Below are 27821 nucleotides of genomic sequence, written 5' to 3'. Positions count from 1 at the left end.
GAAATATCATAAGACCATTATGCCTTTAATTAATATCATGAAGTAAACTTTATCAACTTACGTATTTTATGAGACCCATGAACAGATGATAGCATAATATAACACATGGGGAATCAAGAACATAAGCATCTCTAGCATTTCTATGAATAGAGTCATTTATGGAAGTTGTGCATTTGCTCGTTTCGTTTGTATCGTATGGATCATGCCAAAAGGAAAGAAGGGATAGCCTTAACATACCTGAGTCGATTCTCTTGACAATCCTTCTAACACATGTTAATTGTGACAAAACACGTGACGGCAAGATCGGAGTAGGAAAAAATCCGTATGGTATTCTTGAGAAAGATTGCACTGTACTCCCTTATAATTGCAAAATCTCACGTTGCTTTGAATTATTGAAGGTCTTACGTGATATATGCATATGCATATTAGAATGACTTATGTGACTTACATAGCTTATTCATGATTCTTAAATTTGAGATGTTTTATGTATGGATGTGGGGACCACTTTATGTGGTGGCTTAACCACATACCTTTAATCCTTAATCTTTGCCACATAATCCATAAGTCTTAAGCGTCATAAAGCTTGGGGTGGCTTGCTGCCATGTGGGGGAGGCTTTGTCCCCACCTAAAATTATTCACAAATCCTTAATTACATGGTTAATCTCCCATTAAATCAATAATTAACCAATTACCTACGTAATTAAGAATTATCTCAAACTACTTAAAATACTAATTTTTAATACACCTTATACATCATACTATCATGGTCATATGGTACCTTGTTTAACACTAGTCCATAAATACCGGGTATTATAGCTCGGACCGTATTTTATCCCAAAATGTCAAACTTCGACGATATTCATTTTCTTCGATTTGCTTACCCTCTCACCTTCACGAATTTACTCGTCACTTGTTTGAAATAGCATAAAACTTATAATCTCCAAATAATCTTGCCCTTGAACTGATGTCAATTCTCTTACGATAAATTCAACATACAATACTACAGGGTATAACATCGTCGTAATATAATACTGCGAAGCGTAACATCAACGTAATACTGCGGGGCATAACATCATTCCCCATTTGGAACATTCGTCCTCGAATGTTGACCAATGCATTTATCGGTCTCATAACCGGATGGCTCTTACGAATGGTTTTAATATTGTCCTTGCCATTTAGGCAACTATTCTATGAATAAATCCAAATACCGGGGCATTCCCCCCTTAGGCCTCTTTCTCACACCACGACTCGTGGTAGGAATCCTTGTAACTGTTGCTACCTTTTATCATGCAACCTGTACGACTCTGACTTTGTAAGTGCACCTATGCGACTCTTCTCTCCTTTTGTTTCCCTCCAGCTTTTAGCCAATCTATAGGCCTCACTTTGTAAACATATACAGAGCATAATAAGATATACCTCTGGGCATCTATAGGTATACTGAAGTTCTTCATCGGTACTTTGTCGAACTTACGAATATTGTTATATCTTATTTCATAGACCTAGTTATTCATCTGTATGACTTTACTGCATCTAGGTAGGTCATACTATACCATAACTCTTACCTTGATTTATCGTTGCTGAGGTCTGCTACCATATTCCAGCTTACTCTCATTGCATATCCTATATGTATAAGTCTAAGTCCTTTAATGCTTCCTCATTATTGTTCATCTTAAGAATGACGGCCTAATCTCATCTTATACTTTGTGATTTTTGTCCATCCATCATTGATTCACCTCAGTATTGATCCACAATATACCACTTATAACTTGAAACTTCTTACGTGATACCTTGACACTAGGGCTTACGTTGTATCAAGGAATATTTGAAGTGATTTTCCTAATCCATTTAGCGGCGATATTGTACTTCAATAACCGTATTTTATAGCATCACAATATGATTCACTTACGTGGGTATTTTAATCACGTACAGTTCATGTAATCCTCTTCAAATTATTACTCAATCAAAGGCCCAAATGTCATCCTTTATCTATCACAATCACACCCTCATTCTACTACCAGGGCAGTATTCCATCTCATCTAAATGCTACTAGTCTTAGACTCCTTTAAGTTTATTCAGGTTATACTGAGTTTTCTATAACTTAGAGAAACCATCAGCTCTTCTTATTTTTTGGGCTTAATCCCGAGGACTTATCCATTTTCGTCACCTTCTCACTCGCCTTTTCTTATCCTTACTCTTGTCTTCCTAAAACCTTGTCGCTTTACCATACTTTAACTTGTGATCTACACATATATATTATTACTACTCGTAACCTTCCTGCAACTTGCTTGTACCCTGGGTTTCCTTATGTTATTCTGAAACATCAAGCAAGACATTACTTCATATCAAACTCTTCTTTACTCTCTTAACTAGGCCTCTCAGGACCTAGAACCCATAGGCTGGAAGATATGCCACTGACGACACCGCTATCATTCGTGGATACTGAATCCCAATGCTTCTAGCTCTTCATCTTGAAGTTAAAGATTATTCACAACCTTCTACACCTGAGTATCTCGTACGTTGTTCACCTTTACCTTACTTGCCGTAAAATCTCGCATCACATCTTCTATTTCCTTCATGACCTCCCTTCCATATATGTATGATTCACATCGACAACTTGAAGCTCTATTATAACACTTGCACCTTTGGTGCATACATAATCCGGTGAAAGCTTTATACTGACTTCTTATGCGGCTGATACTCTTCTAATTGGCTTTCTCGTAGAGCCGTTATAGAATATAGTTGTTGTACTATCTCTCTTGTACCTATGATATTAAGAGTGATTCTGCAATGTTCTCAATCATAATGTCTATAATTTTCTAGGTCTAATAATCAAACTCCTGATTTACTCAGTTAATGTAACTCTTTAGTTTCCTCTTCCTTCTGATCAGCCTTTATATAGGCTTAAGCTATCTTCCGATTTACGACTTCTGGTATTACTTTAGCCTTTCATGGGCGCTATGAAATATCTATGATACAATCTTCTAATGATTCAATCCTTTGTCTATGACCTGGACTCAATTCTTTCTTTTAACTTATACTAGAGTTTTCTATGGCTGTATGATTGTCAACATATATACTGCATGGATAATACTCCGAAATCTTGAGTGCATTCATAATATAACTAACTCTGGGTCATTGATCGAATAATTCCTTTTGTTCCTTCTCGGCTTTCTTTAAACGTAAGTGATCACGCCCAACTATGCCTTATAAAAATGACTAAGCGGTCGCTACAAAAATAATCTGATTCAAGAGTCCGGAGTCGAATCCCACAGGGAACTAACCTATTTGCTACAACTCTTAGTATCGCTAATGATAAGCTCAGACAATTTTCAGAGTTCAAGATTTTATTTGATAATTAACAGAAATTATTTAGCTAAGGAAAAATGACAATAAAAACTATCAATAAGCAAGAATGAAGTTGAATTCAAGGGTAAAAGAATCTAGGGTTATTGATTTCCCCAATTGTCGTATTAATTCCTGATACGTTAGCTATAATCTCGCTGTAACACTCTATAAAGATGATGAGTTCTTGCTTACCGTACTTATCTCTCGATCAATTACGATAATTTACTAGAAGCATTCTCTCGAACTACTCTAGTTGGCAATTTGTACAACTCATAAATATCATACCAAAGCTTTGTTATCTCTAATCCCGCTTTTAAATTCAAGTAATTAATCTCTTAACTTACTCGAAAGTGGCGTTGTTCAACAACAATCTAATCAATTGTTCTTTGTCAAGAAACACTAGACAACAAGACACGATTAATAAGGGGCCCTTTCAATTAATCACAAGAAACACATAGTTGAACAATTATAGAGTAAAAACGGCTCAATTATATCAAAACGTAATCAAGACTTCATCCAACAATTAGTTCCATCAACCCTAGATGACGGGTTTAGCTACTCATACTACTATGCACGATTACAATATAAAAAGTCATAACCAATAATGGAATTAAGAAGAAGAAGATGAAAAACTCGCAGAAGAATTCTCCGTCTTGCTCCTTTTGTGTTCTTGCCTCCAAAGTTCTTCTAAAAATAGAGATACCCTCTTTTTGGGCGAGTTGGGCTTTATATAGGTCAAGGTTAGTTGCCTATCAAATTACAAAATTAGCCTTGGACGATTTTTCTCGGAAGCACGTGTGCGGTCGCGCATCAACCGCGCATCGACCGTGCACTTTGGCAAGTTTCTACCTGACATGCGCGGCCGCGCATAGACCGCGCACCTGGAGTATTTTCTGCAACATTTTTTTCTTTCTTCTTTTTAAGCGCGCTAACCTTCAATTGGCCTTCAATACTCCATATTCGCTCCAAAACACTCTTTAATGTCCTCATAGCCCAGAATTGCTCCTGCAAAGCATAAAGTTCTTACTTATAGCAATTTGTTATTATTTAACATTCAAATATCAATAATGTGCAGCTAAGCTAGTGTGCAAATAGTAGCTAAACTACATAATTATAGCCTACTATCAATACCCCACACTTAAACCATTGCTCGTCCCCGAGCAATCAAACCACACTCTACAGAGGCCTAACTTCACTAAGCGACTTCCCTAACTCATCACACCAAGAATATTTCACATAGATTGAGCACAGTAGTGTAACATCTTCACCTCAAGAGTTGACTCCCACGCACCACACAATATTCCTAACTTGCTCACTTACTCTAACGCAGAGGTCAAGAATTACCTTTCCTTCATGAATCAAGTGCCTGCTCACAACAAAAGAGACTCATTCCACAATAAATAAAATTCACGCACAATGAGGGACTTCAAAATAGACAGAATTCACTCACCCTCAGAAACAATATTCTTGTGCCACAAAAGATTCTCCATAGGCTTGCCCGTAGTGTACTACTCTACTAATCGAGCTCATTCAGTCTAGGATCAAGTATGACTTTATTTGGTTGTAATGTAGGTTGCGGGTTGGGTAGGATATATTTGGATATAAGAGTGACTACACCTCCCTAAGCACTTTAATACATATACTTTAACATTCAAGTCCATACTTATGTCAAACCAACACTCCAGCTTCACATCAACGTATATTATCACATACTTCTTTAAGCACAATTACATCGAAAGCCACCAAAGGAATATTATTCACCACAATACAACTATTTGTTTTTTGATTTTTTTTTTCAATTCACGTGGCTTTTAATATTCCTTTTTTTTAAACACAGTGCACATTTCTCCTTATTTCATTAGTTCCACTCAAAAGCCCCACCAACCACCCCACACTTTAACCTTTACAAGTTCATAGCAATTCAAGTACTAATGAGAGGTGAACAGGTTCAAATAGATGGTTAATTCAAACAAAGGGGTAAGGCTTGTAATGTGATTGCCAAAGAAACAGGATTACAGGCTCAAAGGGGTTAACTATAATACATAACAATTAGGCGGGTGGAATATATATATGGCTCAACAAAGAAATGCCTATATCACTTCCAAGACTGAACAAGACTACTATTTTGCTTTGCAAACACACGGGGCAAGTTCTAGGCATCAAATGCAGTGCACAAAATACAACAAGCCTCACACACACATGGCACAAGAATCACTCCAGATTATATCATCAAAACACTCTAGTCAGGGTACTTAAGCCAAGTTAAGAACATATAATTTAAGGCACTCTTACAAGAATCAACAATTGATCCTAAGCGTCATACTAAAGTACCCGCTATATTCAAGTCATAACGAAGTTAAGAGATCCTATTTCCAATTCAGACCATAGACCAAGGGTTCCTAACTTGAAAAAAATTAAAAAAAACTAACTACACCTGGTTCATACGAAACCCTTGGAAAAGAACTGTGGCCCAAAGAAAAACCAAGGGGGAATTGATACACTCCTAACAAAAGAAAATCTTTTTGTGTTTTTTTTTCTTCCACTTGAATCCCTCAAGAAACCCGTCGAATGATATCCATCGTCGGGACAAATCGAAACTTTTGAAGATTTTTTTTTTTTTTAGTTAACTAACGAAACTACACTACTCTACATAACTCTATACATACAACATACAAAAACAATATCCCCCACACCACACTTAAAATGGTGGCATGTCCCCATGCCACACAAATAAAAAAAATGCGAGGTAAAGGAAACTTCCCTGGTACATCAATCCTGATTGGAGACAGTGCCGGGGTAGAGATGGCACGCCATCCCCAGCGCATGCAGCCAAGCCATGATATTCTTCTCAGATTTTGCATTTTGGGTGGCCAGTGCATCAACTCAAGTCCCCAAATCCGTGACAGAAGTGCGTAACCCTGCCATATCATGTTCTAGGGTTGTCATCCGCGTATCTCATCGGACCAAAGATGTTCCCTCAGCCTCAGCAACTTGCTCATGTGGGGGTGACTCAGCCACAGCCTTAGCCTGCCATTCATCTCCCTCCTCTGGCGCATCAGACTCCTCACTATTAGCTCTGCCAGGTACCACAGAATCCTTCCCAATGGTCACTTTATCCGCCCGGAACTTTGGTTCTTTTTTTACTCTTCCATCCACATTCTTTTTCTCCAGCACCCGTGCTACCCGACATAATCTGGTGACTAGTGAAGGGAAGAAGAACCCATACCTCTGCACTGGACAACGGATGAACATCTCGTCGTGAATAACCTTAGCCACATCAAAATCATGGTCATTCATGAAGCACCAGATCAGTGCAGCTCTAGGACCATTCACCTCAGTGGTGTTGGAAGATGAAAATAGGCGGCTATTGATGATATAAAGCCAACACTTCCCTTCAAAGGTGAGTGAGGCCGAGTGAAACTTCCGCCCCGGCGTAACCCACACTATGTCTTTGTTTGGCACACAGATTGTTCTGAAAAATAGATTCCAGGAGGTTGGTTCTCGCCTATACGTATCATAATAGTCCTCCTCCCCACTAAATACTGGCAATTGATACGCCCTCCTAATGGCGTCTATCGATGCATCAATATTCTTTTGTCGCACAGTGCATACATGGTCCTCATGTTCAGGGCAATTCGCGTAGAAGTCCCGTACAACCATCAAGTTGGTCTCCTTAGGTTCTTTATAGAAAATATCCAGCCTGCGCCGAACCAACTCCTGATACATATTGGGGAAAACAACCTGGAGGGACCCCCTATCAATACCTCATTCCGGTATGGGCATCTTAGGAGCCTTCTGACTAAAACATTCTTGGGCTGAGCTTGATACAAACCTTGTGCTATCAAACTGAAGTGCATTGGTTGAGGCTCGTGCCCGGGATGAGCCTGCATGACCACTAGAAGAGGCACCTATGGTTCGTCTTTTCTTTGAGGGTGTCATAGTACCTACAAAACAAATACCACTATCATTACAAGGCGGGATGTGTGAACCAATAGCAGTTACTCAGACTTCACCCGCATAATTGGTCACAAATTACATTCACGAACTCACTGTGGCATTTAAACAAACACTTGATGTGCAAGTTCACCCCAAATTCCCCAAACACCCAATTATACCTCAATTCCACCACAATCTTAACAATGTCTAATCCAATCCAAAAAGATAAAATTTCACTATCCTCACATACCAACAAGTATACTTAGTAATACAAAGCAAAGAAAAGAACAACAATGACTTCTACTACCATACAATTAAAAGAGAAGAAGAAAAGAAAAAAATTGGAAAAAATAAAACCTGAAGGAAAAGGAAAATAGAAGACATGGCACTTACCTGTAGAAGCTTGTGAGGAATAGAGATTGGGGAGTGATTGAGTAGGGAAGAGGAGGAAAGGGAGGTAGGTTTTTGCTTTTGAAATTGGGGAGAAGGGAGGGTTTTGGGTGTGTGTTTGTTGTGAGAGAGAAAGGTTTGTTTTGTTTTTATTCAGATTTTAGGGGAGGAATAAGGGGGGGTCGGTTATTAGTAAACGTTACTCTAAAAAACATTAACTAATGAAATAACCTAAAAACGGCGCCCAGTGCACGGTCCATGCGCAGTCAGTGCGCGGCCACGCACGTGGGGCAGTGGAGGTCAAAAAATGCGCAGTCAGTGCGCGGCCGCGCATGTGCAACTATAGGGGTCCAAAAGTGCACGGTCTGTGTGCGGCCGCGCACGTTTGTCCTTCGAAATTTCTCCCTTTTAGCCACTTTCTACCTATCTCCGGATGGATTCACCCCGAGTCTTTCCGCCACACACAATTTCATACTTGCACATTAATAGACCTGTTAATACTTTCACCGTTCAAAATCAAATACGAAAAATAAGAACAAAGAAAAAAATATTGGGTTTCCTCCCAAAAAACGCCTGATTTAACGTCGCGGCATGACGAATTACAACAAAACCATGGGTTCACTTCCAGGAAGCACCTGATTTAACGTCGCGGCACGATGTAGGCTTTCATGATTGCACTTCACTCACATATTGAGGCTCTTCGAAAGACATCACAACTTTCTCCCCTTTTTCTTCAACCATTCCAAGGTAGTGTTTCAACCTTTGCCCATTCACTTTAAACTTATTTGTTCCATCTTCGGACTCAATTTCTACTGCTCCACTTGATAACACTTGCACAAATCTAAATGGTCCTGACCATCTAGACTTCAGCTTACCCGGAAACAATTTTAATCTCGAGTTATATAACAACACTAGATCTCCGGCTTTGAAGTTTCGATCTAGAATGTGCTTATCATGAATCATCTTCATCCTTTCTTTGTACAATCTTGCATTCTCGAATGCATGGAACCGTAATTCCTCGAGTTCATGTAGCTCCGTGACTCTACTTGTGCCTGCAGTTTCCATATCCAAGTTCAACTACTGCAGTGCCCATAAGGCTTTATGCTCAAGCTCCACCGGAAGATGGCATGCTTTTCCAAACACCGACTTGTATGGAGACATACCAATTGGAGTTTTAAATGTTGTGCGGTACGCCTATAATGCATCATCCAACTTCTTTGCCCAATCATTCCTTGTCGTATTCACGTTTGTGGGTGGTAAGATGTGGCAACCTTATGGAGAACTCCATACTTTTCTAACAGCCTTGCGAACGCTCTATTACAAAAATGGGTTCCACCATCACTGATTATAGCTCTCGGAGTGCCAAAACGTGTGAAAATATTTTTCTTTAGAAAGCCTGTCACTCCTTTGGCATCATTTGTTGGAAGGGCCATAGCCTCACCCCATTTGGAGACGTAGTCAACTGCTACCAATATGTACTTGTTACCATACAATTTGACAAATTGTCCCATAAAATCAATCCCTCACACGTCAAATACTTTCACCTCTTGAATTGTAGTCATCGGCATCTCGTGACGGCGAGATATGTTGCTTGTCCTTTGGCATTCATCACAAATTTTCACCCAAGCATGGACATCCTTGAATAAAGTCGGCCAATACAACCCCGACTCCAACACCTTCCCCGTTGTCCGAATTCCTCCAAAGTGCCCACTATATGGTGAAGCATGGCAAGCCTGCAAAACAGAAGATTGATCTTTCTCGGGGATACACCTCCGGATCATGTTATCTATATATATTTTAAAAAGTAAAGGTTCATCCCTGTAATAAGACCGACAATCATGAAAGAACTCTTTCTTTTGAATCGAAGAGAGTTCATAAGGTACAATACCGCTTGCCAAATAATTAGCAATATCAGCATACCATGGCGTCTCCTCCATTGCCACTGCTAGTAATTGTTCGTCCGGAAATGTCTCAGTTATATCTTCAACCTCTACTTTCTTTTCAGCTCCCTCCAACCTTGAAAGGTGGTCTGCCACTTGGCTATCTGTCCCTTTCCTATTGCGGATCTCCAAATCGAATTCTTGTAGCAATAAAACCCAACGGATCAAGCGTGGCTTTGACTCCTTCTTCGCTATCAAGTACCTAAGTGTTGCATGGTCAGTATAAATAATCACTTTTGAACCAATCAAATAAGACCTGAATTTGTCGAATGTAAAACACCACAGCCAACATCTCTTTCTCAGTCACGGTATAATTGAGTTGTGCACCGCTTAGCGTTCTGCTTGCATAGTAAATTGGATGCACGAGCTTGTCCTTTCGCTGCCCCAGGACTGATCCTATAGCATAGTCACTCGCGTCACACATGAGCTCGAATGGTTGCTCTCAGTTGGGGAAACAATGATTGGTGCAGTCACCAGTCTCTTCTTCAGCTCTTCAAATGCCAACCTGCAATCATCAGAGAACACAAAGGGATGATCCATTTCAAGGAGTTTACATAAGGGGTTAGCAATTTTTTAGAAATATTTTATAAATCGCTTGTAGAATCCGGCGTGCCCAAGGAAACTTCTCACTGCCTTGACCGAAGTGGGTGGTGGCAACTTCTCAATCATGTCAACCTTAGAATGGTCGACCTCAATTCCTTTATAGGACACTCGATGCCCCAACACTATACCTTCTTGTACCATAAAATGGCACTTCTCCTACTTCAGCACTAAATTTGTCTCCACACACCTTTTTAACACTCTTCTTAAATTGTGAAGACAGTCTTCGAATGAATCCCCCACCACTGAGAAATCATCCATAAAGACTTCCATAATATCCTCCATCATATCAGTGAAAATGGATAACATACACCTCTGGAATATAGTCGGTGCATTGCACGGGCCAAACGTCATTTTTTGAAAGGCAAAGATGTCATACGGACAATTAAATGATGTTTTCTCTCTATATTCAGGGGCTATTGAGATCTGATTGTACCCCGAATATCCATCCAAAAAGTAGAAGTGAGACCGCCCAGCCAACCTATTCAACATTTGGTCAATGAATGGCAAGGGGAAATGGTCTTTCCGGGTGGCTGTGTTCAGTTTTTTATAATCCATGCAAATTCGCCAACCCCTGACTGTACGAGTCGAGATCAACTCGTTATTCTCATTTTGCACGACCGTCATTCCACCCTTCTTTGGCACACACTGAACTGGGCTAACCTAGTTACTGTCAGAGATGGGGAAGATGATACCCGCATCTAACCACTTGATCACTTCTTTCTTCACCACTTCTTTCATGTTCGGGTTCAACCTTCTTTGATGTTCTCTGGAAAGTTTGTTCCCTTCTTCCAAGAGAATCTTGTGCATTCAAAAGGCCGGGTTGATACCCTTTATATCTGCCATGGTCCAACCAATAGCAGTCTTACATTCCTGTAACACCTGTAGGAGTTGTTCTACCTGCACAACTAACAAACCAGATGAGATAATAACAGGTAAAGGAGAGTTAGGCCCTAAGAAAGCATACCTGAGGTGAGCTGGAAGAGGTTTCAGGTCCAACTGTGGTGGCTCCTCTATTGATGGCTTCGCAGGTGGTGTTTCCCTTTCTTCTAAGTGTAGTGGCTCGAACTGGGGTTCCCTTTTCCAGAACCCTTGACCTTCGAGAGCCATAACCCACTCTGTCAAATCTTCACCATCCACATCTTCCAAATTCATCAAGCAAGCTTCTAATGGATCTCTGACATTAAGGGTCTCATCCGCCTCTTGTAGTATTACATACACCACCTCCACTAGTGAACAATTTGCAAATTCACTGGGCCTCCTCATAGATTGTTGAACATTGAATATTATTTCCTCATTATTCAACCTCATTTTTAACTCTACATTCTCACAGTCGATCAATGCTCTCCCAGTGGCTAAGAACGGCCTCCCCAAAACTATTGGTATTTCTTCATCAACTTGACAGTCAAGAATAACGAAGTCGGCAGGAAATACAAACTTCCCCACTTGGACGAGCATATCATCCAGAATTCATGTCGGCCTTTTGACTGTGCGATCAGCTAGTTGCAACAACATTGAGGTCGGTCTAGCACTGCCAATGCCTAATTTTGTGTAGATTGCCAAAGGCATCAAAGTGATATTGGCTCCTAAGTCCCACAATGCTTTAGCAAAAGCATAACTTCCAATTGTGTATGGGATAGTGAAACAACCGGGATTAGACAAATTTTGAGCCATAGGTCTTGTCACTACCGCATTGCAAGTTTGAGTTAGAGTTACAGTAGACAGGTCCTGGAAGTCAAATTTTCGAGACATCAGATCCTTCATCATTTTTGCATAGCCTGGCATTTTCCTCAAAGCATCCATCAGCGGAATATTCAATTGAATTTGTCTAAGCATTTCTATGAATTTCCTGTATTGATCATCTTTCTTTTTCTTTGCCAACCTTTGAGGGAATGGTGCAGGAGTTAGCTTCTGCCCACAGCTTGGTGTCTTTTCTTTATTAGGAGCCTTTTCCACCACCTATTCTGGGAGTTGTTCAAATTCCTTCTCTTTGCCTTTGTCCACGTGTGCCTGTTCAATTATAACTTTTGTGAGCTCCGTTGACTCGTCGGTCTCTAATGTCACTGGAGTAATTTGCATCGCGTCTCGTGTCTCCTAGATTGAACAACTTCTTGCTCTCTGTCTAAATCCCTTCCATTCCTGAGGCTCACTGCCACTAGCTAATTTGGGTTCTGCTCCTTTGGATTGATATTTGTGTCTGCAGGCAATGTTCCTTGTGGGCAATTGTTCAAGGCCATAGATAACTGGCCTAATTGAGTTTCAATGTCTTTAATAGCCGAATCATGTACGGCTAACTTTTCTTGTATCTTTCCATTTCTCCCAATGAGTTGTTGCAGCATGCCCTTGATTTCTATCATATTACTGTCATGTTGTTGATGAGGCGGTTGGTATGCCAACTGTTATTGGTGCTGCTGATTGTAGCCCTGCTACCTTTGATAAGGCACTACTTGGCCTTGTGGTCGTGCTCCCCCTAGTATGGTATTGTATTGTTGCTGGGTTGGTCTGTACTGCTGATTTTGAGGTCCCCATTGCTGTCCACCTTGCCTCTGACCCCCAAAATTATTGACGTAATTCATGTCTTCTCTGAAGCCTTGGTTATCATTCTCTCCACTCCACGAGCAAACATATGACTGATTTATGCAGGGAATGCATAGGCCTCCATTTGTCGTATCAACAATGTGCACCTGTTTCGTACCCATCTCATCAATTTTATTTGTCAACAAGCTCATCTGGGTCATGAGAGTGGCTATGTTTTCTGCATTTATATTGTTTGGGTCAAGAGCAACAGAATGCACTATTGGAGTGAGTGTTGTATCTCTCGTCATCCAGCCTGAATTTTGAGCCATCTTGTCAAGAAGAATCTTACACTCTGTGAATGTTTTGCTCAAGAATGCACCCCCAGCTGAAGCATCTACATTGGCCTTCAGACCGTCAGCCAAACCCATATAGAATCTCTGTCCAAGCATCTGATCTGGGATGCCATGGTGTGGATACTTCACTAGCATACTCTTAAACCTCTCCCAGGTTTCCTACAAGGTTTCAGCCGGTTTCTGCCTGAATTGCAATATCTCATCAATTTGCATCGCAGTTTTGTTGGGTGGATAGAACTTGTCTAAGAACTGATTGACTAGTTCCTCCCAAGTAGCAATGGAGTTTATTGGGAGCGAATTCAGCCAAGTTTGAGCCTCCCCGATCACTGAGAATGGGAACAGTAATAATCTAATTGCTTCAGGAGTCACATTCGGTTGTCTTTGAGTGACACAAATTAATAGAAAGTTCTTCAGATGTTGTTGTGGGTCTTCGATGTACGACCCGGAGAACAACCCTTTATTTTGTAGCAAGTGCAGCATGTTGTTGGTAATCTGAAACGTCTCTGCTTGTATTGGAGGGACTGCAATTATGGTGGCCAGGTTATCAGCAGTTGGTTGTGCCCAATCATATAGAGAAGCTTCCGGCATAAGAGGTGCTACCACTTCGATGTTTGGGTCAACTCAATCATTCCTATTGTTCTTGTTGACTTTCTCGACGTCGTCCATGTCAATTTCGAATTGTTCTTCTTGTTTTAGTTGTTTGCCCTTCTTGTTAGCCCGATTCAATGCCTTGAATGCTTTCTCAGGATCTGAGAGTCCTTCAAAAGGTTCACCAGTTCTCAAGGAGCTTCTAGGCATGCACCGGAGTCACAGAAGAGTTCAAACGTGAGAATTTCAATGGAAATATTTTTAACACCACAGAAAATTGATCTAAACTAAAAATCCTAGCAATTCTTCCAAGTTGTAATAAATAACACTGCTAGTTCCCCGGCAACGGCGCCAAAATTTGATCACGCCCAACTATGCCTTATAAAAAGGACTAAGCGGTCGCTGCAAAAATAATCCGGTTCAAGAGTCCGGAGTCGAATCCCACAGGGAACTAACCTATTTGCTACAACTCTTAGTATCGCTAATGATAAGCTCAGACAATTTTCAGAGTTCAAGATTTTATTTGATAATTAACAGAAATTATTTAACTAAGGAAAAATGACAATAAAAACTATCAATAAGCAAGAATGAAGTTGAATTCAAGGGTAAAAAGAATCTAGGGTAATTGATTTCACCAATTGTCGGATTAATTCATGACACGTTAGCTATAATCTCGCCGTAACACTCTATAAATATGATGAGTTCTTGCTTACCGTACTTATCTCTCGATCAATTACGATAATTTACTAGAAGCATTCTCTCGAACTACTCTAGTTGACAATTTGTACAACTCATAAATATCACACCAAAGCTTTGTTATCTTTAATCCCACTTTTAAATTCAAGTAATTAATCTCTTAACTTACTCGAAAGTGGCGTTGTTCAATAACAATCTAATCAAGTATTCTTTCTTAAGCAACACTAGACAACAAGACACGATTAATAAGGGGCCCTTTCAATTAATCACAAGAAACACATAGTTGAACAATTATAGAGTAAAAACGGCTCAATTATATCAAAACGTAATCAAGACTTCATCCAACAATTAGTTCCATCAACCCTAGATGACGGGTTTAGCTACTCATACTACTATGCATGATTACAATATAAAAGTCATAACCAATAATGGAATTAAGAAGAAGGTGATGAAAAACTCGTAGGAGAATTCTTCATCTTGCTCCTTTTGTATTCTTGCCTCCAGAGTTCTTCTAAAAACAGAGATACCCTCTTTTTGGTCGATTTGGGCTTCATATAGGTCAAGTGTAGTCGCCTCTCAAATTACAAAATTGGCCTTGGATGATTTTTCTCGAAAGCACGTGCGCGGCCGCGCACTTTGGCCAGTTTCTGCCTGACATGCGCGGCCCAGTGTGCGACCGCGCACCTGGAGAATTTTCTGCAGCATTTGTTTCTTTCTTCTTTCTAAGTGCGCTAACCTCAAATTGGCCTCCAGTGCTCCATATTAGCTCCAAAACACTCTTTAACGTCTTCATAGCCCAGAATTGCTCCTACAAAGCATAAAGTTCTTAATTAGAGCAATTTGTTATCATTTAACATTCAAATATCAATAAAGTTCAGCTAAGTTAGAGTGCAAATAGTAGCTAAACTACATAATTATAGACTACTATCAGTAAGCTATTACCTTTCCTGGTCTTTCTGCCCCCTTGTTGCGTGCATACTTAGCTTATCTTGGTTCCCACGCATGCCGGAGTTTTCGTGCAACTCATATGATCTCGAATATTACTTTTGATTTTACTTCCCATTTATTAGCCACGGTAGGTGCCACTTTCTTATGGAGCGCATACAATGTTGTAGTGAGACTGTTGTTACAAGTCCATTTCCTTTTTAGGTCACTATGCTTAGGTTGAAGCCCTCTTCCTTATTCTCACAGGTAGTCTTTCATTGTAGTACTTAGGGAAGACCTTCTGGTTCTTGTAAAGCTGCGAGCTTATTACATCATATACTTGACGGAAATTTTTTTATTTTTTTTATGTTCTTCCTCGCCTATAATTATCCGTAATTACTTATTTTCACGCCCTTGTGCTTGTAGGGTTGCTCCTGAATTGAAGTTTTGATTGTCTTCCTAGTGGTACTCTCTTTTATTTCCGTAACACTCATACGGTACCTTTAACTACTCCAACTCCTATCTGAATATATCCCAAGTATTACAATATCATATCTACGAGACTGGATTCACTATGTTTATCTTGCACGATCTGTTGATTGTCTGTATCCTCTTGTCCAGCCATAACTAGGCTCTTCCTGAATCAACTACTAACTACTCGTTGGCCCATTCTCATATCAATATTCCGCATAATCTTTCTTGGGTTATTTTGTTTGTCTTAACTTACGTCTCGCACCGGTTCCTTATTTATCAATAACATCTCGGGCAGGAACCCTTACTTCCTCTCCTTGACGTCGTGTTTGCATAATGTTCTGGAATCGTAGCATATCTGTAGGATTTGAATAAGTGCAATCTCATCCCTTTCTCATTTTTTATCACATTCTTCCTTTACCAATCCATAGTTACTACAGCCACTTAATTCTAATCTAATGCCACATCACACCATATTCCCCCCTTTAGGGGAGCACTAAGATTTAGTGCTACGATGATCTACGAATAGGTGTTTTACCTTTTCATCTTTGGCATCTTTTCACATCATCGATGATCCTTACTCACCTCGCGGTAATCCTTGTGTACCAAGGATAACGAAATTCATCACTCGCTGGGGTGACACTTAGTGTAACTGGCACATACAACCCCTTAAGCTTAGGGAAGCGTCTTCCTGAATGACCTTTAAATGTTATTCTTCTGTCTTCCATTCTATTATCGCCGGGACACAATCTCTGAAATTATCATGATGCCAACTATTACTTAGTCCCTAGTTTATGTTTAGTTTATCTTGTTCATCAGTCCATGCTGATTTCTTATTACTCTGGGTCTAATTTTTCCTTTTGGTAATCAGGTTAGAGTCACGAACTTATTTCTCAAAATGAGGATATGACTTTATGGCCTATACTTTTTTGTTGTCTCAAGGACTGTCACCTCTTATCCTTTCCTTCACTTGACTATAGACTCTGTAATACTGTCATCTTTTTGATCTACCGTTGTCATCCATGTATCACATCTTACTCATAATGCTTCACTAACTCTCTTCTTATTTCCCGCTAACATTTATGTCTATCACTTTATTCTGAAAACTTGAACAAGACATTCCTTTGCTTTTAGCTCCCCTTGCTCCATCTACTGGCTCTTCGGGTTGCCTAACATATTTTCTCCACTAGGGATGGGAGCTACACTAAGCTTCAAGGCTTCCAGTGCTTATCTTCGTAGTATTCATATCTAGCTGTACTATTTTAGAGTGCACCCTCTGGGTGTCTCACAAGGAGATCTATTAGCACATTTGCAATATCCCTTCGGAAATGTCAACTAACGCTAACAATCCATCCACCATTTTGGGTTACCCTAACCCCAGCTAGATCTTGATATCCTGCCTCCCCTTATACTACTTCTCTTAGTCCCCATAGGGCATAAATGAGATGGGTGTGGCCATTTGTACATACCTCTGCTATTGTTGAAGGTAACTCAAAATGCTTATATTTCTCTGCCTGAATTGTAAATACTGATAATCTTCATTAACTGGGTGCCCCGTACCCTTCTTCACCTTGCTTCTTTTATTTGTTCAAACTTGTATCTATCTTCTGAATCTCTCATTGCCTTTCACCATAGGGGTGGATAGATATTCTTGCCATAAGGCTCCTAATCAAGAGGCTTACACGTTTTAGTACACACATGATCTGCTGAAGACCTCACATTTACTCATCATAAGCATCATGAAAAATCGAGTTCCTCTTACTCAACTCTTCCACAGCTATATCTCTTACCAACCGTTTTTCTGTATGTAGGCATCGTCGTATTATGAATAAGATAGAGTTTAGGAAATTGAGTTCTTACAACTGAGCTCTATCACACGATCTAGAGTAAGAAGAAAGAGTGACAATCCTAAATGCCTGTAGCCTCATGCTTATAAGTGTGGTGTAAAACACACCCATAAACAAGACTCTACTAAACACGGCTTGTAGACTCCCTAGAATAGAACTGCTCTGATACCACTTTTGTCACTACCCAAACCGATGGGCCGTGACGGGCACCCGGTACCTTACTCAATCGAGTACCCACATAACGAATTTTTTCGTATCATACTATCATAGATAACTGATCCGGAGAGGCTGTTGTGACATAAGTGGAATACAACATAAAATACCAACTTATACATAAGACATACGGGCCTATAAGACCAAAATAACCAATCGTACACTGAACTTAGGCCGATAAGGCCATACAATATTTTACGTACATAAAATCTGTCTACAAGCCTCTAAGAATACATAATTGTCATAAAGTTCGGGACAGAGCCCCGCCATATAAAAAAATACACGTCTAAATCATACTGACCAAACAAGCAACTCCGGAATAAATGGAGCGTACCAACACCTTCCGCTAAGCTGATAGCCTACATGGAGGACTCTCGACCTGTCTATCGGGACCTGCGGGCATGAAACGCAGCATCCCCAGGCAATAGGGACGTCAGTACAAATAATGTACCGAGTATGTAAGGAATGAAAATCAGTAAACAATAGACATGAGAAAAACATGGAGTAAAAGACTAGACATGTATGTCTGAATAACTCAGTGAATCATTAATATTTACAATGTCATGCATATGCGTATAAATATCATACCATGCTTAGGTATATGTGTTCATAACATCATCAAGCCTCTAAGGGCATCCCATCATATCATCTTGGCCACTGTGGGCAAATCATCAACGTATATGGTCATGGGTCAATGTAAATGAATGCAATGCATGAGAAGTACGTCAATAAAATTCCTCGGAATGTCATAAGACCATTATGCCTTTAATTAATATCATGAAGCAAACTTTATCAACTTACGTATTTTATAAGACCCATGAACAAATAATAGCATAATAGAACACATGGGGAATCAAGAACATAAACATCTCTAGCATTTCTATGAATAGAGTCATTTATGGAAGTTGTGCATTTGCTCGTTTAGTTTGTATCATATGGATCATGCCAAAAGGAAAGAAGGGATAGCCTTTACATACCTGAGTCGATTCTCTTGACAATCCCTCTAACACACGTTAATTGCGACAAAACATGTTACGGCAAAATCGGAGTAGGAAAAACTCCGTATGGTATTCTTGAGAAAGATTGCACTGTACTCCCTTATAATTGCAAAATCTCATGTTGCTTTGAATTATTGAAGGTCTTACGTTGCTTATGTGATATATGCCGATGCATAATAGAATAGCTTATGTGACTTACGTAGCTTATTCGTGATTCTTAAATTTGAGATGTTTTATGTATGGATGTGAGCCCCACTTTATGTGGTGGCTTAACCACATACCTTTAATCCTTAATCTTTGCCACATAATACATAAGTCTTAAGAGTAATAAAGCTTGGGGTGTCTTGCTACCACGTGGGGGAGGCTTTATCCCCTCCTACAATTATTCATAAATCCTTAATTACATGGTAAATCTCCCATTAAACCAATAATTAACCAATTACCCACGTAATTAAAAATTATCTTAAACTACTTAAAATACTACTCATTTTAAATACACCTTATACATCATACAATCATGGTCATGTAGTACCTTATATGGCACTAATCCATAAATACGGGGTATTGTAGCTTGGACCGTATTTTATCTCAAAATGTCAAACTTCGACAAAATTCATTTTCTTCGATTGGCTTAACCTCTCACCTTCACGAATTTACTCGTCACTTGTTTGAAATAGTATAATACTTATAATCTCCAAATAATCTTGTCCTTGAACTGATGTTCATTATCTTACGACAAATTCAACGTACAATACTACAGGTATAACATCGTCGTAATATAATACTGCAGAGTGTAACATCGACGTAATATTGCAGGGTGTAACACGGGTGTAGTTATTTTTTATTTTTGTTAGGAGTAGGAAACCTTCTTCTATGATTTGAATTGACAGCAATATCTCTTGACTTTATTATGCCTTGAGAATATGAGTGCTTTAGTTATGATGCTTAGGCTCAGTTTTTGACTCTTGTAGAAGTATCTTAAATTATATGATCTTAACTTTGCTTAACTGCTTTGACTAGAGTGTCTTGATGGTCCAATCCTGAGTGAGTTATGTGCCATGTGTGTGTGAGTTTTGTGTATTATGTGCATTACATTTGATGTCTAGAACTTGCCCCGTGTGTTTGCGAAGTGAAATAGTAGTTTTGTTCAGTCTAGGAAGTGATATAGGCTTTTCTTTGTTGAGCCAATGATATGATTTTACCCACCTAATTGTATTGTATCATAGTTAACCCCTTTGAGAATGTAATCCTATTTCCTTGGCAACCACATTACAAACCTTACTCATTTGTTTGAATTGACCATCTATTTGAACCATTTACCCTTCGTGAGCACTTAAATTTGTTATAAACTTTGTAAAAGTTGAAGTGTGGGGTGGTTGGTTTGTTTTTTGAGTGGAACTATTGAAATAGGAGAAAGGTGCATTATTTTGAAAAATGAGAGCCACTTAAATTGAAAAAGAAAGAAAAAATAAGTGTATGATTGGGAAAAATATTCCTTGATAGTGGTGACTCTTGATGTAATTGTGCTTAAAAAAGAGGGAGTTAATGTATGTGATGTGAAGGTAGAGTTATGGTTTGATATAAGTGTGGGGTTTTGAACAATGATGTGTATTTATTAAAGTGCTTAGGGAGGTGTAGTCACTCTTATATCCAAATGTATCCTACCCATCCCGCAGCCTACATTACAACCAGTTAAAGTCCTATTTGATCCTCGGCTGAATGAGCTCAATTAGTAGAGTAGTATACTATGGGCAAGCTTATGGTGCATATTTTGTGGCATATGAATGTTATTTCTGAGAGTGGGTAAATTCTTTCTATCTTGAGTTCCTAATTGTTCTTCAACTTTATTGTGTGTGGAACTACTCTCTATTGTTGTGTGAGGGAACTTGATTCATGAAGGAAAGGTAATGTCATTGACTTCTATGTTAGAGTAAGTGAGTGGGTTATAAATAATGCATGGTGCTTTTGAGTCAAATCTTAAGGCGAGGATGTTACGGTATTGTGCTTAGTCTATTTTAAATATCCTTGGTGTGATGGGTTATTAGAGTTGTTAGAAAGGTCGTATCAATATAAAGTGTAGTTTGATTTCTCAAGGACGAGCAATGGTTTTAAGTGTGGGGTGTTGATGGTAGGCTATAATCTCATGTTTTAGTCACTTGTTGCACTCTAATGTACTGCACTTTATTCGTATTGAGCTTTAATTGATAGTGTTTTGCACTTATTTTGTGTTTTATGCCTTGTAGGAGTAATTCTGAGCTATGTAGATGTTATGGAATGAATTCGAGTGATTTGGAGCTTTGAAGTCTGAGTAAAAGCCCAAGGGATTAAGTCGGGATCGTATTTGGGGGTCGAGGACCAAGTCTGGACGTCAAAAAATCTAGATTCAATCTGTACTATGAGAAAAGTCCACAACCGGGGTGCGTGGGGCGGCGCGTGGCGTGCCGCGGCTGCCCAAATTCGGTTGCCTATCAGATATTGAGCTCTCCGGATTTCCCCACTAATGCCCCGCATGGCGCGTCGCCCCATGCGGCGTGCCTGTGCAATGTTTACAGAGTGAAAATCCAATTTCGTCTAGGAGAAGGTGATTTTGTCTGGGGCCGACCCTACTTGGTATAAATAAATGGAAAAACGTTATTTTTTGGACTTTTGACACATATTCGACCTAAGGAGGCTAAGGAGGAGTTGGAAGAACACGAGCACAAGGATTTCATCATTCCTTCCTCACTCAAGACACGCGTATGGATTGAATTTATGTTTTCCTCTACTTTAACTTTATTTTTGATGAATTGCTCCATATCTATGGAGTAGTTCTCTTTAGGGTTTGATGGATTTGGTGTATTGATGATTGTTTATGGATTATAACTCTAGTTTTATGTATTGAAGTATTTTTGGATGATTTAATTGCTGCATCTATATTCACTTGTTCATGTAATCGGGAGAGGCATAACTTGTGATATCTTTGCATTATATTGTTAGTTGAGTTCATAGATTCTTCTAAGTAATCGAAAGAGGCTAGTTGAATCATTGATTAAACCTAGTTATGAGGATAATCGAGAGAGGTTCTCCTAAGGACCAATCCACTACGCATTCTTGCATATCTTCACGTGCTTAAATTGGTTCATCTTGTGAGGTTAAGACTTAATCGAGAGAGGAGTTTTTGCTGAATGTTTGAACTAATAATTGAGTGAATTCGAGAGACTCACTTAAACATTTGAAGTGAATTATCTAGAGTTAGATCCCAAACATTTATCTTGCACCTATCCTATCATCCCCTATTTTCTCCCATTGATAACTTCCTTGCTTACTTTTGTTGCGATTGTCATTAGTCAATAGATTTAGATTCTTAGTTAATTGTAGTTAGAAATCATATAAAATCTCAATTGTTGATCATCTTGGATAGCAACCAAGCTAGAAACTACAAAAATACTGTTTAAATCCAATCCATGTGGATACGATATTATACTATACTATCTTTGACTAGCGAGCATAATTTAAGTATGTGTTCTGAGCTTCTCATATACCTCTGACAACATCTGGAGAAGCCTTTGAATTCTGGCAACCCCTCATAGAATACAACTGGCTGGGCCCTCCCGAACTTTGTGCACCACCCCTAGCTGCACCACGCCCTACGGGTGCTGGAGTGCCTCGAGCTGGAGGAGGTAATGCGGATGTAGTAGTTGCAGAACTAGCTGGTTGTGTCGTACCCCTACCAATATTCTAGTGGGATGAACGGAAATCCCTCTGAATGTGACCTCTAATACCGCTCCCGTAGCATATGGGTAGGTCCGTGTAGCAGCCCCCTAAATGCATCTTCCCACACCTAGAAAATGGGGACTTACTCTATTGCTGGAATCTCCCTCCAGGCTGACCCTGCTGGTAGGATCCCATGTTGCCCTGACTGGGCCTAAAACGGCTCCACTGCTGCTGACCGGGCCCTGATGGCAGTGCAATGGCTGAATACTGACCTGGGATGGCCTGGATGACCCTCCCCTAAATAGTGACCTTCCACCACTACTGCCATTAGAAGAACCACCAAAGTTGCCCGCGGACTGGGCCTTCTTGTTACCCTCTCGCTTCATTTTGGCCTTCAATTTTCGTGTCACTATGGCTTGTAATAATTCCACCATCTTCCCATAGTTCATATCAAAATACAGGGCAGTTGTAGCGGCCTCATTAATAACCAAGGGGCTGATACCCTGCATAAACCGGCGCACCCTAGCCTCCATAGTTGGCAACATGTATATAGCATACTTGGTCATGCACGTGAATCTCATGCGGTAATCCCACACACTCATGATGCCTTATTTAAGGCTCTCAAACTCAATGGCACGGGCTTCCCTAGTCTCGGCAAGCAAGAAATGATCAATGAAGGCATCGGCAAACTCACTCCACTTTGTCGGAGGGCTCCCCTCCTAACGGGACTCCTCCCACAGTTCAAACCAAGAATATGCCACCTCTTTCAGGCGATAGGAGGCCAACTCCACTGCTTCCGTCTCAGTGGCACGCATGAATCAAAGTGTCTTGTGCATCTCATCAATAAAGTCCTGAGGGTCCTCCTCGGGGTCAGTACCCGTGAAAACTGGAGGATCCAACAGAAGAAACCTGTTCACCCTGGAGCTAAAGGAAGAACAATGCATGAGTTAAAGGAAGAACAATCTGTTCACACTTTTCATTGGCGGGGTTAGAACAATGCATGAGTTAAAGGAAGAACAATCTTACAATCAGATCTATCGCACGGTCTAGAACATCAAAGAAGGGTGATATTCCTAAATGCCCAATTAGCCTCCTAAATATAGAGGTGGTCGACAACACACCGAGAAGAAGGACTCTACTAGACACGGCTCTAATACATCTTTGAACACTTTAAAACCTTAGGCTCTAATACCAAGCTTGTCACACCCCGACCTTGGGAAGCGCGACCAGCGCTCAACCGAGATATCTCAGTTAAGCAAGCCTACTTGATACTTTCTACCCGACCTTACCCGTGAATAATGCGAAGATGAATGTCACAAGGTAGAAAACGAAAGAGTAACATGTACAACGCCAATTGCATTTCTTTTAGAAGCCCCATTTACAATTCTCAAAATACATAACACATTCGTAGTTTAGAAGTGGAAACATGTGTTACAATTACAACATTTCTAGTTTGACTTTCCAAAATCAAAATACAACCCACACTATTTCCACGGAGCCTCTAATTGATACAAAAGAGTAATATGATGGTGTCGGCGACAAAGTCGTCGGCTATACCTCAAAACACTATACACATGAAGAAAAATACACAAGACCCAGATATGAAGTGGTGTCACCAAGTCAGCTGAGAAGAGGGTGTACCACTATCACTAATCGATGTCACATGTTGTGGAACCACCTGCATCCATTAAAGATGCAGTGTTCCCGTCAAAAGGGATGTTAGTACATATGGAATAGTACTTGTATGTAAAGCTAAATACCCTCTCATAGAATAGAGTAATGACATAAAAGGAGAGATACATGAAATCAATGAGAGCCTCAAATAATTGTAAAGTGTCAAGTTAAGAGAAAAAAAAAATGTTCAAGTTAATATCAATATTTTTAAGTTGGGAGATCTTTAGTATCGATACACCATCGTGCTTAAATCATGGAGTCTGATCTTTTCCCAATTGGCTAAACCATCTCATCCCAAAGTATGAGGCCCGATATCAAAACACAACACCACTATGCACGGCATGGCGTCCGATCTCTGCACGATCGGCTAAGCTGTCTCACTACAATGCCATGTGGGTTGACATCATCTTTTGCTAGAAATCATCTCATCCACATTAAGGGGAATAATCTCAACACATCAGCATGGGGATTTATCCCTCAATCACTCCTATACCGGAACGTGTAGTTTCGAGATTGGGTTATTCCAACATACCCTTCCTCGGTGTCTAAAAAATACCCAAAACATTTATTATATAAAGGAGTTACAGATCATTTCATAATCTTTCACGGTTCTTTTCATTTCACTGCCACTATTGGCCACAAGTGTACTTTTCATTCTTTCATTTCCTTTCAAGGATCATCTTAAAACATTAAAGGATATTTAAAACATTGAGAGAAATTATATCTTCAACTCCTAGACATGTAAGAATTCAAACCACATCAAGGATAAGCATAAAAGAGGAGCATAGCAATATACAATTGAAATATGAATCAATTGTAGGCATTTAGACCAGCTAACCATAGAAGCAAACAGAAATGACGGAAATAGGAACTTGATCAATCCATACTTGAAGTTTACAAGAATTTTGAGGAATCCGATTCTACAGCAAGAGTTTAGGCAACATACCTCTCTTGAGCCTTCCTTAGATTAATACAACGTTCCGAAACTTGTAGCGACTTCAATCTATTGGAGATATGACAAAATTGAATCATAATTAGGAAAGGGTTCATGGATCCAGCTCATTTAAGAATTTCATCAAACACTAGGTGTGCAATTTTACTACAAGTTTCTCCTATGGGGTTTCCTTTACCCCACAACCAAAATCAATCAACAATTCATCCCAGGAAATTCAACAACCTCCAAGACCCCTCTATCGATACATGCATGCCATAGTTTCTACTCCCGGCCTACTTAGAACCATAACAAACTTGCATGGAAGATTTAGAACAAGAACTTACACGGATAGGCGATGGCTTAGCAAATGGCTTCCTTGGTTCTTCAAGATTTAGCAAGATGGTTGAGAAGAGTGGGTGTAGCTTCTTCCTCCTCTCTCTAGTTCCTTCCCCCTCTCTAAGAACGTCAGATATTTGCTCCCAAATGACCCCCTTAAATCTTCTATTAAAATGTAAAAATATAAAATGGACCCTTCGAATTGGATCAGTGATCACAAATGTGACCGCAAAACACGTATGCGGTCCGTAGAATGGATCGCGAAATGAACTCCAAAAACCTGGTTTGGCCTGGTCCGGTCGGAAATTTTCATGTTGATTATGCGATTAAAGTGCGGTCCACGAAATGATTATGAGGCCGCATAATTAATCGCAAAACAACCTCAAAAATTAAGCTTCTCCTGTTCAACTCTGCGGCGGTTCTGTGGCCCGCGGAGCAGTTCTGCGGCCACATAAGGGGCAATATAAATGCCTTGTTCAGTAGAATTTATTTCACCAACTCCCCAATGTATTGCACAATTCAAAAGTTTTGTACCGCGGCGAGCGATTATCTACAACCTTCAAATAGATTAGCCTACCCCGGCACCATGAAACCTTGAATTCTTGGTAAACTTTTATGGGGCCTTACAGATTGTTGCTATGTGGAGCGATTATCTCACTGTTGTTGATTGTGCGGAGTGGTACGTGTGGCTATTATGTTATTGTCTGGGTGGAGCGATAAGGGTGGCTATTATGATATTGTCAATACAGAGAGATAAGGGTGGCTATTTTGGGGAAGATATGTGATGACCTGGAGGCATAATGGTTATGATATTCGTGTGATGGAGTGATTTTCCTTACATGTGTCATGCACCTTACGTGACTTGTTGTGTTGTTTCTAATGAGTTACTCGATATCTTTGATATTACTTGTTGACTTGGACTATAATAGTACATTGTAGCATGCCATTTACACCAGTTTAGGAGTATTAAACTTTACATTCATTGATCATGCACATGTATTCTTGTATATTTGCTTTCATTGTGAAATTGAGCCTATGACCATGCCGAGCGGATTGACATATTGAGCCTGTGACCGCACCGGGCAAATTGTGATAGTGAGCCAGTGACCATGCCGGGCGAATTGAGGTTTGGCACATGAGTTGTCCATGCAGCACGTGAGTTGTTTGTGTGATTGTTATTGGTAGTGTGGGCACGAGGTTCCATGTGTATATGATTAGGATTTGGGACTCGTGGCTTGTGCTTTGAGGAGTGGTACCTCAGGGTGGTTTTGTTATAAACCTTGTGTTAGAACAACTTGATTATCTGATTGTCATTTGTTTACCTTATTTGGTTTCACTGGTACTTCAATGGTGTTCTGATAACTTTATTATTTTACCACATATTTATTACTTATTGCCAGTTACTGATTCTTGCTTCCATTATTAGCTTTATACCTATATACTGCACAGGTTATTATGATTATTAGGTGTCTTGACTGGTACCTCATCACTATCCCGCCGAGGTTAGTCTTGATACTTACTGTGTGCTGACCGTGGTGTACTCATACTACACTTCTGTACATTTTTTGTTCAGATACAATTATTGGAGATAACGGACTCGGACATAGTTATCTTCTTGATCGCGAGGATTCAAGGTAGAGCTACTTGGTCATCGCAGTCCTTTGGGTTCCTTTTCCTTTTAATTGTACTGTTAATTTGCTATCCGCACAGTATTGTATTTTGTTTTGGAGATATTTCTATGTATTCATCTAGAGTTCATGATTTTGTACTACCTAGTCTCAGGAATTGTCAGTGATTATCGTCGTGTTGGAATGTATCACCTTTAAACTTCTCATCTATATGCATTTATGTTTCATTATATCATGTTTAACTGATTTAGCTATTGTACGTAATCGGCTTACCTAGTCTTAGAGACTAGATGCCATCACGATGCCTATGATAGGATTTTTGGGTCATGACAAGTTGGTATCGGAGCTCTAGGTTCATAAATTCTACGAGTCACGAGCAAGTTTAGTAGAGTCTTGCGGATCTATACAGAGACGTCCATGCTTATCTTCGAGAGGCTATGAAACTATTAGGAAAATTTTACTTCTTTCATTCCTATCGTGCTGATTTATTGATTTCGTAGTTTGAGTCTTTGTATTTCTATTATATAACAAATGGTGAGGACATGCACTACCAGATCAGCCGACCAGACACCCGCTTCGATTGAGGGACAGGTACCGGAGGCATCTATTGCTACCCACGGGCTTTAGGAGACTTTAGCGCAGTTTCTGCGCATATTTGGTACATTTGCTCAGGCGGGATTGATCCCAGTTGCACCAGCTACTTCACAGATTGGGGGAGGATCTCAGACTCCTACCGCC

The 27821-nt window shown here is 39.9% G+C and overlaps 3 protein-coding genes across 3 annotated transcripts; all 3 read right to left on the bottom strand.

Moving 5' to 3' along the window:
- Nucleotides 1-8337: 8337 nt before the first annotated feature.
- On the bottom strand, nt 8338-8736 carry LOC142169001 (uncharacterized). Its single transcript, XM_075230192.1, has one exon. It carries the CDS (start codon nt 8734-8736, stop codon nt 8338-8340), a length of 399 nt encoding a protein of 132 aa, XP_075086293.1.
- Nucleotides 8737-11681: 2945 nt separating this feature from the next.
- Nucleotides 11682-12014, bottom strand: LOC107779878 (uncharacterized). The gene has a single exon (XM_016600382.1). It carries the CDS (start codon nt 12012-12014, stop codon nt 11682-11684), a length of 333 nt encoding a protein of 110 aa, XP_016455868.1.
- Nucleotides 12015-13240: 1226 nt separating this feature from the next.
- Nucleotides 13241-13669, bottom strand: LOC142169000 (uncharacterized). Its single transcript, XM_075230191.1, has one exon. It carries the CDS (start codon nt 13667-13669, stop codon nt 13241-13243), a length of 429 nt encoding a protein of 142 aa, XP_075086292.1.
- Between the last annotated feature and the right edge of the window lie 14152 nt (nt 13670-27821).

Source organism: Nicotiana tabacum, chromosome 14 (assembly GCF_000715075.1).
Source record: "Nicotiana tabacum cultivar K326 chromosome 14, ASM71507v2, whole genome shotgun sequence".
NCBI classification, from domain to species: Eukaryota; Viridiplantae; Streptophyta; class Magnoliopsida; order Solanales; family Solanaceae; genus Nicotiana; species Nicotiana tabacum.
Note: the sequence above shows the minus strand (reverse complement) of the source record. Positions and strands in the feature narration are given on the sequence as shown.

Excerpts from the sequence above, each read along its gene's own strand:
- LOC142169001 (XM_075230192.1), bottom strand. The coding sequence starts at position 8,736 with ATGGAAACTGCAGGCACAAGTAGAGTCACGGAGCTACATGAACTCGAG.
- LOC107779878 (XM_016600382.1), bottom strand. The coding sequence starts at position 12,014 with ATGGATGCTTTGAGGAAAATGCCAGGCTATGCAAAAATGATGAAGGAT.
- LOC142169000 (XM_075230191.1), bottom strand. The coding sequence starts at position 13,669 with ATGCCGGAAGCTTCTCTATATGATTGGGCACAACCAACTGCTGATAAC.